The sequence below is a fragment of the Salarias fasciatus genome, chromosome 4, assembly GCF_902148845.1.
Source record: "Salarias fasciatus chromosome 4, fSalaFa1.1, whole genome shotgun sequence".
Classification (NCBI taxonomy): domain Eukaryota; kingdom Metazoa; phylum Chordata; class Actinopteri; order Blenniiformes; family Blenniidae; genus Salarias; species Salarias fasciatus.
The window spans coordinates 11,137,466-11,155,898 of record NC_043748.1 but is presented as its reverse complement, the minus strand read 5'-3'; the positions used below and the strand labels follow the sequence as shown (position 1 = coordinate 11,155,898).

The 18,433-nt window shown below is 45.1% G+C and overlaps 1 protein-coding gene across 1 annotated transcript in view; it reads left to right on the top strand.

Moving 5' to 3' along the window:
• The first annotated feature begins 4,718 nt into the window (after window positions 1-4,718).
• Window positions 4,719-18,433, top strand: part of cyth3b (cytohesin 3b) — a 30,307-nt gene continuing 16,592 nt past the window's right edge. The window contains exon 1 of the mRNA XM_030089799.1: window positions 4,719-5,086. Coding sequence (XP_029945659.1) covers window positions 5,068-5,086 — 19 coding nt within the window. The 5' untranslated portion in view covers window positions 4,719-5,067. The remainder of the gene's footprint in view (window positions 5,087-18,433) is intronic.

The window sequence follows — 18,433 nt, the reverse complement described above, 5'->3', positions numbered from 1 at the left end:
GCGAGCACAGCGCTACCTGACTCATGGAGATTTCAAAAACCCCACGTGTCAGGCGGAAAGACACGGTTTTGTCTCCATCGTAAACACAATATGTTGTGATTTGTTTGTGTAAACTCTCGGAAGCTTATGTTTCATCGTGTGGAATTACCGGGTCAGAGTTGAGCCGCCGGTGCTTGTTGGGACAGCCGATGCTTTTATCTCATGCTCGTTTGATCCTGCTTCTTGCACCCCCATGTTGTGCTTTTCTCAAAGCTGCTATATTGCATGCTGATGGTGTAATCTCTTCATTGATAATCACTGAAATTACATCTCTGGGTTTCATTTATATTCTCTTTAAAGTAAAAGACGCAACACTGTAAAACTTAAATAGGAAGCTGCAGCTCACAGGTAATATTCTCAGGATGAAAGACCTTATTCACCTTGGGTTGTTCTTTTTCGGCTCTCGGTCGCAGCTCTACGGACATCTTCTCGGACCTACACTGCCGCCTTTGTATGTAGAAATAAAGGCTCTACTCAAACGTGTCCTTGGATTCAGACAATCAGCCCAACTTTGCCCTTCAGTCACGTGGTGGCAGGAAAGAAGTGGCCAAGATACAGAGCTGGAAATTAAACCAAAGCCAGAAAAAGGAGGAAATCCTGCCAAACTGTGTTTCCTTTGACCCCTGTTCCACACATGCCATCACCCAGAGATTAACCCCTTCACCCGGCCCGCCACAGGAAAGACATGTGAAACCCGACTGCGTCTCCTCGTTCAGGTCCAGTCCAGGATTTCAGATACGTACATATCGGAACGCACAGAGGAAGATGGACTGGGAACCAAAAAAAAAAAACACATCCCATTTGCTTTTCTCACAATGAAGGTTTAAAATATCCTCCATGAAGCCATTATCAAACATCCAGAGCCAGCCACAGATGTCTGTGTTTATCCATCATGTTGAGAAATCACACAGGTTCAATGAAACTTTTGACCTGTTGGAGGCAGAAGTGGAAACGTCGTGTCCAGATGATTCATCCTCTGGACCTGTTTGGACTGATATTGTCAGCGGACCCATCGATAACGCTGTCTTCAGCGATTCAGACACTTTCTCCGATGGAAATTTAGACACAAACTGCACATCTCAAACACGTGTACACTCTGCGCAGGAAAGTCTCAAAATCTGGATTTGAACCCCATATTTATTGCTGTGAGGCAAGCATACTAACCACTACCCCTCCATTTACACAACATGATCAGACTGCACCACATCCTCATTAAATTGAACTGAACTTGCTGACTCATCAAAATGGGAAAAATCCAGAGAAAAGTTTCAGGATAACTGAATTAAAAAGGATTTTATTTAATTATAAGATGAGTAGATTTTACTGAAGAATGAAAAAAAAAAAAGTCTGAGGTGGGGCATGGAAGGGCGTCGCTTATCTGTGTAATTATGTATGGTGGGGTCAGCGGGAGTGGTAAGGGGAGGAGGTGATTCGCCCGAGGCCGTCGGCGTGATGACTGGAGCATATGAAGTGCTTTGACTGCTCAATCAGGTCACGTGAAGTCGGTCAGGAGTCCCGCAGACGTTTCCCATGATGGTTGGCCTAATCTGCCAGACGTGCGTCTCCCTCGGGGCGCGCACGCTCCGCAGCACGGGAAGGCGAGGCGACCCCGCACATGTTCACTTCCAGCCAGAAAGGGCCCGTCTAGGTAACTTTGCGGCCTCCGCCGCGGTCTGAGTGAACACTATAGTTCAACATGCCTTAAACCAGCTGAAACAAAGTGATTTTCTTGACATCAAACTTAAAAAAAAAGGCATTTTCGTGGTGATGCTTTCTCATTGCCGGGGATATCTGGGCCACACGGACTCCTCTTATGACTCATAAACACATCAGCATGGCATTTATGCAGACGAGAGCGCAGAGAGTGCGTCTGTGCACGAGGCAGACGCAGGGATCTAATTGCTTTTAAACTGAACTTAGCCTGACTTGATGTGCGGATGCTCTGTGTGACAGATCCAACAATGACATAAATGCACAGTTAAACTGTATTTGTCAGGAAATATTCCCTGAGCTATCGCCAGCATTATGCATATGACCTATTTTCCAGTTGTAACACAGAGAGAATTCAAATCAGGCCTTGCTCTGTGTGCTAACTGCTTTGCATCAAGCCACCTCGTATGTAAAAACCCATAACTGGTGGAAATATAGCGATAAACACACTTTCTGGGCTGAGAGAGGGCGACCAAGGGAGATACACTCAAATGTCTCCACAATAAACAGTCCAGATTTCTCAGTATTAACAACCAACCCCAGTCACCAGAAACCACAAACAATGCTGACTTTCCTCTGTTTTTCTGCAGGAAGTCTCCTCTTAAACACATAATGAGCTCTTTACAAGCAACGCTTCACGGCTGAGTGAAGAGAAAACAAATACTGTCTGGATGCTCATGCCCACAATTCCCACTCCTGCAAACACTACTGCCCCCTTTATCCAGGTGTAATGTCAGGATCATTTGTTGTTTTTTTTTTTCCTTCTTGTCATTCAGCTCCAGGTTGGATTGCACTGGATTGTGTAATCCTTCGGCACTGCTGATGTGAACTTGCAAAAAAAAACAAAAAAACAAAAAAGACTCCTTTTAACTGTCTAGATGGTTCTGCATTACTGGATTTAGACAGTCAGACAACACGCTGATCAGCAGCACACTGCAGTGTTTCAGAGCTACAGAGGAACTGCTCATGCTTCACATTTGTATCTGTGATGATCTGTCAAACTGAGTTCTTTTTCCATGTGAAACGGAGGGACAGCAATTTGCTGCAAAGTTTTAGTTGTAACTTCACAGCCCTTCAGGGAACCAAGCTTCACGAGAACTGATCGTGTTATGACTGGAGAAGGCCACTTTGTTTAAAACCGAGGCTCGAGATTGAAAAGTTTGTCCAAAAGTGACACCTATGAATAAACAAATGAATGAATACATTAAAACATCTGTTCGTGCTTGACCATTTGAGTCATGCACACAGGAAGTGGGACCCCCTCCTTCTCTGCGGAGGCAGGAATGCTATAATTGAAACCACGTGCGTTGCAGAAACAAGCTCGGCAAATATCTCTCTCTCTCTGCGTGTGTCTGAGCTCCCATCTCTCCGTTTCCTAACCTGATGGCTACCCTGCTGCTCTGAGAGTCCCATCCAAGAGTGCCCGCAATCTGGTTTGTATTTAGGCTTTTATGTGTTGGCTTGAACTCCTTCAGTTCGGATGCAGCACGGGAACTTCTCCTGCAGTTGCATAGCTCTGTAACATCGTTATTTGATTGATCGCATCTAAGAAGTAGACATTCCCCGAACATGTGTCCCTCCCTCCTCACGTGTGTCTGTCATGCATTGAAAATACAGCATGTTGCAAAATACCTTCAGCTCATTATTGGATAAAAAACAGCTGCATGCAACAAAAAGTGAGTCATTCCAAATTTCTTTTTTATTGTGCTTATAATTTCATGTCATTTACATATTAGACTCAAAATTATAGAATAATCATCTTGTGCATTAAAAGACTTTCTAACACTACCACCCTCATCTCACAGCTAGAATATTTCCACATACAGCTGTGCTGCAGGCTTTTGTCTGTGTGGAGTTTGCATGTTCTCAATGTGGCTTTGTTTGGGAAATCCACCTTCCAAACACATGACAAGAAAATGTGATTCTCTTAAGGGGGTACATAAATGACTATTACAGGAGCACAAAAATGTGTTTCTATTAAAAAAAAAGACAGTCTATATAAAATATCAGCTCCCACACAGCTGTTACAGTACAGAAAGCTGCGGATGTGTCAACGGCATACACTAACCTCAACATGTAACTGGAAAAACGATGAATTATCAACACTGAATCAATATTATTTAACACTCAAATTTCAACAGCTGCTGAAGTGATCCTTGTGTCATTTGGATGTTGTATCCGCGTGGCCTGATGAACCAGGGATTCCACTTTGAGATCATTTTACATCCAGGGAACACATCAGATGAAACTGGAGTCACAGCGTTACGTAACTGCAAAACACAGCTACATTTAAAAGAAGTCCACTGTTTTGTTATTCCTTCACATATGGAGGTTTAAATGTTTCAAGCAGTTTTCACATTTTAAATGTTTACATATGTAGTATATAATACTGAGGTGATGTCTTCATTATCTTGTCAATATGATGTAAATTTGATGTGAACGATGACTTTAAAATACAGTTTAATAGTGACTTCAATTCACTTGATCCCCATTTACTGGCAGGGACTGGCTCCAAAGAACAAGACAGACACAACAACAATTAAACATTTTGATCTTTCCTGGAAATTATATGTTTAGCTGAAGCTGAAATAACCACAGAGAGAGAGAGCTAGAGTTGATACACAGCATAATGCATCCATTAAAGATAATCAGCACACACTTTAGGGGTATATTTGCTCGGATCTAATCGCGCCACAGCCCGGAGTCACGTGAGTGCTGATCACTGACAGGTTTGGATGGAGGAGGCAGGACGGGATTAACGCCTACCGTCGATTCCCACAATGATACGACATGGACGTCCCGTTTTTTAGTTTCAAAATAAGAGCTTAAATCCGCTCCCGACGCGTGGCGTCGAGCGCGGCTCTTTTATTTTGAAAGCGGCTCCGCCGTCGGCGTCGTTGCGCAACACGCGCACTTGACGCGTCCGCGTGAAGCGCTCTCTCCAGACACTAGTGGAGTGGAGGCGCATTCGGAGGGATAACGACAACGCGCTCGGCCGCCGTGGGCAAAAGGACGAGCCTCCGAAACACACACGGACCGACATACACACACACACACACACACATACACACACACGACACGGACACACACCGGGGCCGGAGGAGCCGAGGCGCCGCCGTGAGCCGTCAATGGCCACAATATCCCCCAAAAAGAAAAATCCTGCCCGCCAGACTACCTGTGCACCCGATGCGTCCTGGAAATCAGGACGCTGCATGATAAATTGAACGTTTCCTTCCACAAGAGAAGTTTTTTTTTCTCCCTTTTTTTATTTTTTGCGACGTATTTTGAGGAGGAGATTTTGATTTATTGGCTGCAGTCATGGACGAAGACAACCAAGGTACGATTCATTCATTCACTGCATTTCATGCCGTTGATTTGTTTCTATTTGAGGGGAACCAACAGTCACCAAATGCACCTTTGCGCGTGCCTTATATAATAAAATCAATATTCTCCTGTATAATCAGAATAGCAGTTGTAAACAAGCTCTGACTTCACCTTTAATTCCTCTGGTCTTGACTTGAGTTGGTGTAATTTAAACTGATGCACCACGAACATCTTACTGCTGTTAAAATGAACTTATCTTCTCTGGTGTTATGGTGGAGGCAGTGGATGTGTTACAGGTAGGAAGCTCTGACCCACGGCTCATGATTAAGACTCAGCAAGGTTATCAGGCTCCTGTGGATAAACATGGATCAGTGACAAGGCATGGCTGTCATCGTTTGGTGACTGTGCCAGTGGTGGAACTGTGTTTATCTCCTCAGCCTTTTGTCAGCCCTGGTGGGCCGGTGTCGCCCTGGCCCGACAGGTCCTGTCATGGGCTGCCAAGCATAACCACAAGACAAGGACTCATTTATTGACTCATGACAAAAGCCTGAGCTTGTTTTGAGAACTGCAGCATGAACTCAGACTGCACCCACCCACTCTCCAGCACACCCAGCGGGTTCACAAACTTTTGGTTTGGGGTTGCAAGCTTGGCCGCAATCTTCACTGAAGTAAAGAACACTCTCTCATTAAACACAGTCAAAAGATAAGCAACAACCATAAAGGAAGAGTACCTCTGCATGTTTTATTTCCTTTCTGTTGTAGGAGCACGCAAACCTGTAGAACAGTTCAACCACCCATCGCCATCTGACTGAGATGTAGGTTGTCAGGAGAACTGTCCCACCCCTCTTGATTTAGATGCTCATAAAACTATGCAAAGTTTGCAACAGTACTCTCATCCCTCCTCTGTAAGTCAGTGGTAGGTACTCCGGCTCCCACGTGGACGCAGCTGGCAGGGCTGCAGGATGTGAGTAATTGCCAGCGTGCTGCATGCATGTTACCTGAACATAAAGCTGTCATTGTGCCGAGTTTGGTCAGGCTGGCTTCCAGCAGTGGCACACATCAGCGGGGCCCCACAGACAGGACGGGCATATGGCGCTCTGATGCCAAGCGGATAGCTGACAGTAGCCAGGAGCGTATACAGACACACACTCAACACATATTTCTGGCAGTGCGCTGACACACAAGCAAATTAGATTTATGCTTTTTCCCCTTACGGCCTTTTTTTTTTTTCTGTGAGGATAAATAGACAGATGGATGGATCATGACCCAGAATGATAAGATTGGTGTGTGTGTGAGTGTGTGTGCACGTATATGATTCATGCCACAGTCTGTCCTCTCATCTGGAATAAAAGGTGTCGGAGATGCTGCAAGAAAGTCAGGCTGGGGAGCATCTGCGTATCTTTTTGTGGCGTAAACAACACCCACAGTTTTCTCCTTTTTATTTGAAGAAGTTATCACACACACACACACACACACACACACACACACACACACACACACACACACACACACACACACACACACACACACACAGGAGCCCACAGCAGAGTTGGGGCTCGGGATGTGACTGCTGTGTTGTCTCTCATGGAGTGACACAGTTTTTGGTCTCAGCTGGAGAGGGAGGAAGGGCCGAGAGGAGCCGCGCGTAAAGACACATTTCAATAAAAACGCGTCCGTCCGAGGGAGGCGAGGAAGGAAAGCATGCTTTCAGAGTGAGACAAAATCGTAGTAGCATTGATGGCGAGATGTCTGAAAGGGAAGGAGAGAGCGAGACAGAGTGTGTTTGTGTGTGTCGCGGAATGAAGCGCCAGGGCAAAGTTGGAGATTGGCCAGGGAAGTATGGAATGCTGCCAGTGAGAGATGGCCAAAGAGTGGCAGCGAACTACATATACTTACTGAATCGATTCTCCTGTGCGCTACGGGAGTTTCTTTCACTAAAAGTCCTTCTGCTGCGTCGTAATAAACTGACTGAACGGCTCGCCGTCTCCAGCCGTTCATCACTGATCATCTATCAAGCCACGTTGTACGTTCGATGAGGATTCAGTTTACATTTTTTCTCCACCTCTTGGTGTTTTTCATCTTCTTCAAAACTTGTCATTGGCCGAAGAGACGCGTGTGTAAAGGCTAAAATGCTTTTTCAACTTAACATTCACACCTCAAGGCAACTTAGTTAGCCTCAAATTCATGTTTCTGGACAGTCGGAGGTCACCAGAGTAGCTGGATGTCCTCGCTGTGAGGTTAAGCCCACAAAACACAACTCTGTTATATTTCTCTCTCTGTTGGGTTCCTGTTTTACTTCCTTGGTTTGGTCTGAAATATCTCAACTATTAAATGAGTCACAATAAAATTACCAAGGTGCTGATAGCTTATGGTACTTTTGAACTTCTCCTGAGTAAAAGTTCTCCAAAACTGTTTTGTTGGCGTAAGATTTTGGATCATGCATTTTTCCATCTTGTGATCATTCGCATGTTTTATTCAGCGCCTTTTAAGCCGGATGCCCTTCCTTGCTCAGGGACCACACAGTGGGATTTGAACCAGCAAAATTGTGATCACGGGTTTGCATCAGTCACCTCTAGGCCACCGCTTCCTTTTCATTTCCCGTTTTCTCCCGACCTTACATATTTTTGAAAGCTCATACGAAGCCCATCAACTTCAGCTTCCTTCTATAATTGAACGGAGGGATAAAAAGCGTGCTGTCACATTGTTATTGTCACTTATTTCAAACCATTCTTCTTTAAATATCTTGCCTGAAGAGCTATTACGAAGCTGCAGACTTTTGGGATTGTTTTACACCTGCTTGATATCGTCTCCATTCTGGAAGAAGGGCGCAGCTCACCCAAACACATTCACGTTCTGCCTGACCGACTCCGACAGGCTATCAAATGTACACCTGTGATGTCTCTCCACTTCCTCTGCCGAGCCGCACACAGTGTGTCCAGTGGTATCTCTGTGAGTGATGCTCATATGGTATGAATCGGAGCGTTTATGCTCGACACGTGATTCTGGCTGCGATCCGCTCTATTTACATACTGCGAAATCCAGCCATTTAAAAGTTGGCAGTTTGATGTGTGAGCGTGTGTTTCAGTGTGCGGTCCGCGGGGTTGTGGCACACCGCGGCCCAACTCGGGCAGGCAGACGCACACGGCGAGCTCCTGGAGGCTATTCATCCGCCGGCAGCAGGACAGCGCCGGCAGCTTCCTGCTATGTTTGGGATTTTTGTTTTGGATCTCTGCGGTAGATTTGCAGCTGCTGGCTTTTTTTTTTTTTCCTCGCGGCCCACACGCTGAGGAGCCCGGTAAGAGAGGAATGTCCCAAAGCCTCGCCGAAGCACGGGAAGAAATGATACTTTATTAATACACACCTCTTACTGGAATTCGCACTAAATCATAAATGTCCATATTCTAACCACCTGCACGGTGGATGTCTGGAGAGCTGTGACTACGGATGTTTGGCTCCAGCAGGCAGGCAGCAGAGGTCTGCGAGCTGCCTGTGTGACGGCGGAGAACCCGAGGGCCCTGCAGGATGTCAGGGAGCCGCGCTGGGGCGTGAAAAGACGTTTACAGCTGAGCTCAAGACATATGGAGCTCAGGCGGGAAGAGGATTCCAGTTTATTTGCATAATTATCTTGTAAAGCAAGACCTTTTAAATACTAAAATTACTATTAGAACATATTGTCAAACCTGAAATGTTAAATTTGAGCAATCAAGTAAGTAAAGATTTGACTCATGCCTTGTACATTTTTTCATCTTTGACTTCTAGATTTCCTATATCGTGCCCGACTTGGGGGACTTTTTGTGTGGAGCTTTCATGTGTGTGTGTTTGGGGTTTTTCCGGCTCCTCTACCCTAAGTAGAATGGAGTGAAATAGAAGATGAATGGACGTCCGTTATAAGACTCTTGCATTAGCGTGTGCAGCCATTGCTTCTGAGTTAATAGTATTTTGAAAGTCCGTCAGACCGCTTCACGCCCACCGGTGTGACTCACCTCAGTGAGAAGAGAGTGTGTGCTGATCTCTGTTTTGACTGCTGCGTGCTCTCGCTGCCTCACACACACACACACACACACACACGCACGCACGCCCAGCTACACTCACCACGGCTCAGTAACTGCCTGGAGAAGCCTGTGCGGAGACAAAAAAAAAGGAAGGTCTGGCTTCTGTGTGAGGCTCAGCATTACTGTATGCACTAAAGTGTGCATGTTTCATCTTAGACCAAAAGGTCAGTGAACACAGAGGCCCTTGTTGAGTTCGACCCTTTAGAATATCGGATTGCAACATTATATTTACTCACGGCATCTCCTCAGTGGTCTAAAGTGGACTCGGCAGGCCTGAACACGGACCGACCCATATGGAATTGAACTTTTTGGATTTACTCTGATTCATTACAGGAGCTGCTGCATCAATGGGAGCTAAGTTTCATGTGAACATGAGTCGAGTGCGCAAATCCTCCCGGACCTCCACTCTGCCTTAAGGTTTAAAGCACTTTTATAAGAGGTTGAGATTCCGCTGGCAGGCCTTGATTTCTGTCTGGAGCAGCAAAGGAAACGCACGGCAGAGGAGTTTTCAAGGAAGTATCCGGTTTCTTCTTCATCTGCCGCGCATCGCTTTGCAGTGAAGGCCTCCCGCTCAATGCAGGCACAGATTGAGATCTGTCTTTACAGTATTAAGACCATCAAGGGGCTCATAGAGGGGAGATGTGAGGCAAATCCAGTATTTTTTTTCTTTTTTTCCTCCTCTTTGGAAAGAGAAATCAGAGCGTGCTGAAGCTCCCAGGAGTCTAAAGTCATGTGCTGAAGTGAAATTCAGGCAAAGAACGTCCTGCTCCGCTCGGGCCTTTGTGGGAGTTTGTGTTCATGGCTTCCATTAGTGTGTGTGTTTGTGTGGGGTTCAGTCGGATCTGTAGGAAAGGGAAGAGAAAGCTGGCCGGTGCGGACAGGAAACCGGGAGGGTTGGAACAATTATGTAAGTGCGCATAGATTGTTTGACCTGCTGAAGACGCAGGAAAAAGGTGTATCCCCCTCTGGCTGCCAGCAGATCCAGTGGCTCACACTCTGAAAGCACAACACACAGCCAGGCGGTCTGCAGTCTGCTTTTCTAATACTGTGTGCAGCTGTGACTTTTTTTTTTTTTTAATTTAACCATACAAAAACACCAGTTCTAGTTTGTTTCAACAGATGGAGATCATTTGTTCGATGAAACTTCAAAGCTTCATCAGTTTTTCTCATCGAGTCTCTCAAGATGATCAAAGTCATGCTGCCTTGCATATATCTGTTCCTCTTCTCCAATTAACATCCACTTTTCAACCGCACAGTGCTGCTGGCTTTGCTTTTTTGTTTTAATGATTGATTTCTGGGTTGATAACTGGCAACAAGTGGCAGCAGCTCGACAAAATCATGCGACGAGAGAACGAGAAAAACTCTCCCAGCAGCCTAAACCTAAAGCGGTCGATTTAAAAAATGGTGGTGACCATTTTATCAAATAGAAAAGTACACATGCTTCAAAGCTCGTGTTCATTCATGTTGTCAAAGACATGTTTTTGTGTTAATTCACAGCATCTGGTTGTTTCCACCTTATCCTGCTTTTGCTGTAATAGAGAAGAAGTGTGTGTGTGCGTGTGTGTGCACGCTGCCGCCCCCAGCCTCTCACAACCCTCTCGTCTTCCCCTTGAGACTTGTTGTGCTGCCACTCCAGTGCCAGCTTTGCTTTTAAGGAGACATTTGTAACACTCGCTGACGACTCGGAGGGTCAGTGTGTCAGTAAACTACTACAACACGTCGCCGCTCGGTCCTAACCGTAGCCACCTCTTTTTCCTTTCTGCAAAATGCACATGTTTCCTCCACCTCCTCCTCCTTCCCCGACTCCTTCTTTGCTGTAAGATGCTGCTGCATCATGCAAAATTAATTCTTCTTTCATCGGGCGAGAGGATGAGGTGTGACTGCTCCGCTGGTGCTGCGAAGGAGGCCGGGGTCGCTGCAGTCGTGTAGTTTCTACCTCTACGCTACCCATCACTGGCTCGGCGCTATTTGGAGTGGCAGCTGTGCTCTGTTTGTCACCAAGAGGAGCTACAAAGAGCACAGCAGGACGGCCACGTGACACAGGGACTCTTGAGCAACCTGTCAGTGTGTATATCCGTGTGCGCGCCCGCGACGGCGTGTTTGCACAGCGAGTCGGTTTGTATATGTTGAGAGGCGGGCGATGGAGACGCGCAGTGGCGGCACGGATTGGAGAGGAGCGACGGATCGGGAAGTGGATGCTGCAGTCGGATCTGCAAAGTAGGTTAGTGGTGCAACACTCAACCCAGCTGTGTGTGCCTCATGCTTCTCACTTGTGGAGGCGCTTGTGTCTATAAATGCCTACACATGACTGTGAGTGTGTGTGTGTGTGTGTGTGCATCTCTTTATATTATAGGCACGCATTCTCCCTCTGAGGATTAGTGTATGCTGCAAGCCCCTCACCATGTGGAGACAAATGGAGGAGATCAAGTGGGGGGGTGTATGGATGGCAGTTAGTGGATTAGAGGTCAGGGGTTTGGGCCTCTCGCTGTCACCGTCTCGACTGAAGAGCTGAAAAACACACACACATGTAGTGTATATAAACAGGACACAAGGATGACAGAAAGGCAACCCTGGAAGGAGAGCGGAAGAAGACAGGATTCCTCCTTTGTGCTTTTTATTCCTGACACAGCCTGTCATGTGACTTATCGCATGATGTGTCACCGAGATTTCCTGCTTCTCACTCCTCATTTTCACTCCCTTTTCCTTTTCTACGGAGCCCTGAATTGTGACGTTGTTTTCCAAGACAGGACGGCTATTGTTGCCGAAGTGAGGAGTGTGAAACGTGAAGTGAATCGCCTCGACCGGACAGGTCACGGTGACAATCTCCAGTGTGACCGAGTACCGAGCGTTTCTGCAGCGACCATGGCGGCTCGACTTTTGACACACACACACACACACACACACACACACACACACTTTCTCTCCATGTCCACCTTCTCACTCCCACCACTACATATAACTCATGATGCATCAATGTCATCATCACTCCAGCTGACGATGATTGTGTGTGATTGATAGTCCGGTGTGACTGTGAGTGGGTCATGACCGCTGCGACCCACACACACACATCCGCAGGGAATATCCCTGAGTGGTTTACAGTGGCTCCTGGGCACAGGTTCCTTCACACGTATTTAATCTCTCCGTTGACCTTTGTCATGTTGCATCTCTGTCATCATCATCATCATCTTCATCATCAGCTCCATGCAGTATCTGTAACTGTGAAGAGTCTTGTTATTTTTGTCACGCTCTCCTTTAACTGTAGCGTCCGCAGAGGGATGTGATGCAACTCCTCCATCACGAGTCCTCCTCCTAAATGGACTTAGTTGATACGTAAACAGAAGCAATAATAAGTAATTATGCTCTTTTCCTCTTGGGGAAACTTCAGTCGCCGGTATTGGAAACATCAGCAGCTCTCCACTGGCAGAAACTCCCGGGAGATGTGTGGTTGTCATGCATGCCTGCAAGCTGTCAGGAGGCCACATGTGCCTGGTTTGATGGCAACACATCGATTTCCAGCGCTTAAAGGAAAAGGAGACGAATCAGCTGTGTTGCAGGGGAGGAAAACTAGTTCTCTTTAAATGCGAGACATGAATCTTCACTTATTGACTCTTTTCCCAAAAATAAAACTGTCAGCCTACTAGCTATTAAAAAGTATGAATGAAAATTACAATTGCATCTAATGTTTGCTCAGCACAATCAAGTAGTTGTATGACTCCCCCCCCCCCCCCCCCCATGTTGAGCTACAATATAACACTGTCCCTGTTCTCTCAGGCAGAGACATTAAAAAAACAAGTCAGATTAAGATCTGAAGCAAAGACATCATCAGATGGTCGGATCTCCACAGATGCTCAATGCTAGCATTATAGTTGAAACTGGAGATGCTTAATCCACTCGGCAACCATGTTTATTTCGTCTGGATCAGAAATGTAAGTTAAACTAATATTAAACAATTTTTTTTCTGTGTAATTCTGTAAATCGCACCAGAATCACATCTTTAAGTCGGTGACAGCAGCATAACTTTTACAGGAACAAACACTGCACCAAACATAATCCCCTCATCGTAGCAGCGTTTCTCACCCGAAGCCTTCATCGGGGTTAACTTCACTGTTAATGCAGCGCTGAGGCCACATGGGCCATGCTAGCACCGGCATCCCAGATGTTTTTATCTCACTTTCATCTGCCTCTGTACAAAAAAACAAGCCCCCGCTCCTCTGTGGAGGATGATGCAAGGATCTAAAGTGTTTACTCCGAATCTGTTCAACGACTGAGATTTAAGATAAGAGGTTAAATAAAGGGCTCCTGCGTGCAAAGGCTCAAGCGCTGGAAAACCCCTTTATTCAGAACCTGGGAAAAAGTGATGGTCTGACCTGAAACGCCTACGCAGTTTGTGTAAATAAGGAATCCTGGCTCAGGTTTGAACTTATTTGTGAACTCTCTTTCTCGCTCCTCTTCATCCTCATCCCCCTCTTCTCCTTCCTGCCGTCTTGGAGCAACAAAAGTGGAAATAGAGCGTCACAGCTGGAACACCTCTTCCTGTCTCTCCTTACGTCCGTCGCTGTCTCTTGCCTATCTGTACGCTGTTTTTCAGATTTCAGGCTTGATACCAATCCAGGCAGCCTGCCTCCTGTCTAGTGCTCGTTTCTGGGTCACGTGCAGCCAGCCTCTGTTCGTCTGCTCAGGGCTTCCATATCAGACCGTGGGCGCTGCTGAGACACTACAGTTATTTCCTGTGTGAATCACCCAGGATCGCCGGGTTTCTCCAGGACTTGGATGTCATGGTAGTTAAACCTTACAACACTGCGGCCTCCTTCACTTCAGACCTGGGATAACTTTTTTTTTCTTCTTTAATTTGAGACAATAGAGTTGAAGTTTCCTTTTGTGAAAATTAAAGCCTCCATCTGAATCATATGTTTAAGTACTGAGCGTCCCATTCTGATAGGCTAAAGCAAACAGTCTTAAGTATCAGGTGCTCCAGCGTTTTGGCCTCCTTCTGCCATTTTAATGTTTGTAATCAACAGTTAAATCTTCAGCACTTTCAGGAAAAAAAAAATCCCAGCTGTTATAATATGCATGTATACAAACGTCAAGCCGCCTTTTCATTAGTTGGTCAAGTTAGCAAGTGCTTTGCTTTGCAGAGCGAAGGAGCAATGCAGAAGAAACGCTCCCTTAAACACTGGGTCTGTTTTGTGTAAGATTGGACCCGAAGTGTTTTTTCACAGAATAGTGTGCACATTTTGCACGATCAAAAATGTAAATTGGATCCGGAGTACCAGAGGCTTTTTAGCTCCGACCTGTGGCGTGGACGAGGCGCTTTCTGGTGCAGCGGCTTTCACACGAGACGAGGGGGTCCTGCTGAACAACCTGCTGCTCTTCAGACTCTCAGTAGTGGCTCCCTGAAGCTTTCAATTATGTTTCAATAAACATTTCTTTTTTTTTTTTCTTTTTTTTTTGCACACTAGTCAGTCTTTCAAAAAGATTGTTTATCTTGCAGTTCAAGATGATGAGTGGGAGCTTTGAGTTAAAGTTAAAATATGTGTCACATGATCCCATTATGATGCCTGCAAACTGACTTTCACTGTAGGTGATGATTGTTGAGTTTCTAACCTGTCTGAAGGGAAATAGTTTGGAATTTATTCAGTGTGGAGACAGTTATTTGTGTTCACTGCCAAAGAGGCTGGTTTACCTGAAGCAGCAATGTAATATTTGTAAAAATGTAAAATCAATGTAAAAATGACCTGCTAAAAAAAATCTTTAGAAATGTGTAAACGGGGCTAGCAATATAGAAACTAAAATGGCAGAAATGAACATTTGTTAGCGGTTCAAAGATAAATTAGCTAAAATAACTGACGTAGCTAAAATAGAAAAAAAACAGAACAAGCAAAAAAAGGCTAAAAGAGTTGAAACGGCTAAAATAGAGAGAACAACTAAATTGTTAAAAAAGATATTTATGAAATACTTGCTTAACATTTTAGTTGAGAAACTTAAATGAAACAAGAGATAAAGTTTTCTGTATGCGTAGCATAACTTTACATATAAATCTTTATGAGCTTTTCTCATTTTAAAGGCTAAGCAGGTTTCAAAACTATTGGGGAGAAGTGGCAAAAGGTCGCTGTTGAAGACTCGCACCGTGGCCTCAGACTGGTTCAGATATGCAAATATCGGCGATAAGAACTCTCCTTAGTGCCTTTTAGATGAACCCACGCCATTAAATGGCCTGCTGACAACAGAAAGATGTTACGGCGTCAAACAAATATTTTATTAGGAGTGATTTAGATATTATGAAGGATACAATGCAGTAATTTAATAACTTAACTTAATGACATTCTGAATGATGAACTTTTGATTGTAGCTCATGGAAGAACAAAGCAGCCGGGCTTTTATTCATCCTCTTTTGAGTTTATTGGGTGCAGAGTAGTCGGTTCATAAACAAAAACACTTTTTATGCCGGTGGTTACTGCACATTTAAGTGGTTGTTTTTCATTAAGATGCCTATTTTATGTACATTATGGTTCCTGGGCTCGTCTGCCACAGACTGGGGAGCAGATTCACTTCAGCCCTGATCATTAAGAACAAGAGGAAGAACAAGTCTTAAATCACAAATATTAACGTCTACATGACTGGCATCATGAGTCAGCATATGTGAATGTCCTCCCATGTTTCAGCTTCTTGATTTGGGAGGTGGTGCGTGTTTTGGAAATGCTGAATCTCTGGTCAGTTGGGAAAGATGTAGTCTAGACGGGGTGTGGGATTACAAAATGGACTACAGACAGCAATGTGAAATAAACTGACAAACCTGCAATCGGGTTCATTTCCAGCATTCCTATGTGTTGCTGTCGAGAGAAGCGTCTACCTGTGAAGAAATGTCTCTTCTCCACGTGAATCGTATTCGGCGTAAGCATCCATTTTTGTGGGAATAATCTCGAACATGGAAGGGGAAATGACACATTAGACAAAAGGGCCAACAGCATCCACACTTGTGCAGTCGCTTCCCTAATTGAATGAGAATAAAGAGCCGAGGATCCGGACGCCAGAACCACTCCGAGAATCTTTACATGAGATGTTCCAAAAATACATCACGGCCTGTTTTTCTAATCCAAAAGGAAGAGGGAGCTTTAGAGTGAAATTTTGGCAAACGCTTTACTTGTTCATGAATAAGTGACTGTGACTAGTGGGTTCTCTGAAGTGACTGTCTTGCTTGAAGGGATTGTGTTATGGGGTCTTTGAGGCTTTGAAGAATCAAACAGCTGTGTTGTGTTTGATGTAACCTCTGATTTTCTGCTGTAATCTAATTTTCATAAAGGGGATGCTGTGGATGTCTCCTCCAAGATGAGAGCTGACAACAAGTGACTGCTGCCCACTTAAAAAACCATTGGCTGATGTGTTTAAAGCAAACCAGCCGTGAAAAGAGATCTTTTTGATAAAAGTTTACAAATTTGAGAACAACAACTTGAGTACAGACGTGGACGTACTCGGTTTTTCCCCCTCGTTCATCAAAAGTGAAGCATTGTGTTTAAAGTGGTGCACGTTAGATGTGTTAAACACATGGACGTCGGTCTGTTTCTCTCATCAGACGTGTTTACAAAGCTCAGGCTTCATTTCATTCTGAGGAGACATACCAGGTTGTCTTTTAAAAACTGACATTCCACAAATAGAGAGTTTCTTTCTTCATTTCTCATCAGAATCATATTTTTTTAACCATAATTTAATATACTAGAAAAGTGATTTGCAGTCCCACCTCTGTATTAACGTGTTGACAGGCACAAACCATTCAGCCTGTTTCAACATTCCTCGGCAGACGATACAAGTCTGGAAGTTAGTGGAAGCGAGCTTGTGATCAGAAACCCGCTGGTTCAAATCCCACTGTCAATAAGTCATCTCTGTGCAAGGCTTTGCCGCTTAAGCAAAGTCCTTAATCCCTAATTGCTCACGTTGCGTTGGGAAAGACATCCGGTCTAAAACTTGTGCTAAATCTTGTCGAAACTTGCATGGCAAACCCAGAAGGAGAAATATAGTCACACACGTCTGTTTCATTCAAACCGAAAGGAACCAAAAATCACACATAAGCAAGTATTGGAACGAGAAGTTTCTTCTAACGAGAAGAAACTTCCAGCAGGACGAGACTCTGAAGAGGAATTTTTATTGCTCTATTATCTGTTAGTAATCAGCATTTTCTGTCCTTCTGTTCGTCTTACTCTCACTCTGGAGCTACAGGTTCTTTCATCAAATGCTCATTAGGCTCAAGCCTAATGAGCCTTAATGTTGATTCGTTTAGTGGATTTAGTCCAACGTCACCACTTAATCTTTTTCTCCTTTTTCCAAGCGTCCTTAGCTGCTTGCAAAGGATTAAACCTCCTCTTGATTGGACGACTATAAAGGATCTGATGCCTAATTCACACTTGATGATGCTTGATTGTTTGACCTCGAGCATGAAAATGAAAGTTGCAATTTAAAAGTTGCAATTCCAAATTAGAGCAGTGGGGAGAAATGAAGAATGAAAGTTGGTGGCGTATAGAGAGCTGGTCGGACCAGACAGGGCGGTCTCTGTGGGAGGAATGTGGACTATTTCCACACCACTACTGTCATCTGTTCAGAGGCAGGGGCTGTCAAAGAGGCTGTCAGTGTGTGTGTGTGTGTTAGTGCTTTTTTTGTCATTGTCTCTGTGTGTCTGTTGCGTGCTTCAGAGCTGTGTGTAGGAGGAAGGCCGAGGGGGGGAAAAACAATTACTACCCAGCGAACAGCCACAATCACAGCTCGCATGAGCCGAAAACAAGCCGCGAAGAAACGGAGCAGCTGCCGTACTGGCTGCTGTCGGACTGACCGGCACGAGGACGCAGGCCAGCGATGGCATGACGGGCAGAAAGACGAGTTCTGGAAATGTTAATAATCACACTCAGTTTGCGTGTTTTCTGCCTCATCCAAGCCACAGTTCATTGTTGTGAACTTGTGTGACTGTTTCTTTAATTAGCCCGCTGTGGGAAAAGGGCTCTGCCCACCTCGTGTTTGATGTGTTTGCCATTGTTCCACAGAGAGCTGCTCCAGACCTATCCCCTCCCTTGTCCTGGCCTGAAGAAATCAGGAAGTTTTTCACCGGCTGTGTTTGCTCTCGTCTTTTGTGATCAACTGCGGTCAACACTGTGGCTCTCATGAGGACAAGGACATTTCCTCAATGACTTCGTGATCTTCTAAATGCATGCAGGCCTTAAGAATCAGATCCCAATCTGTTCTTCTTATCAGGAAGATCCGGACAGAGAACCAAACTCCGATGGCCTGGGCGAGACAGTCATGTATTATTCAGGAGCAGGTTTCAG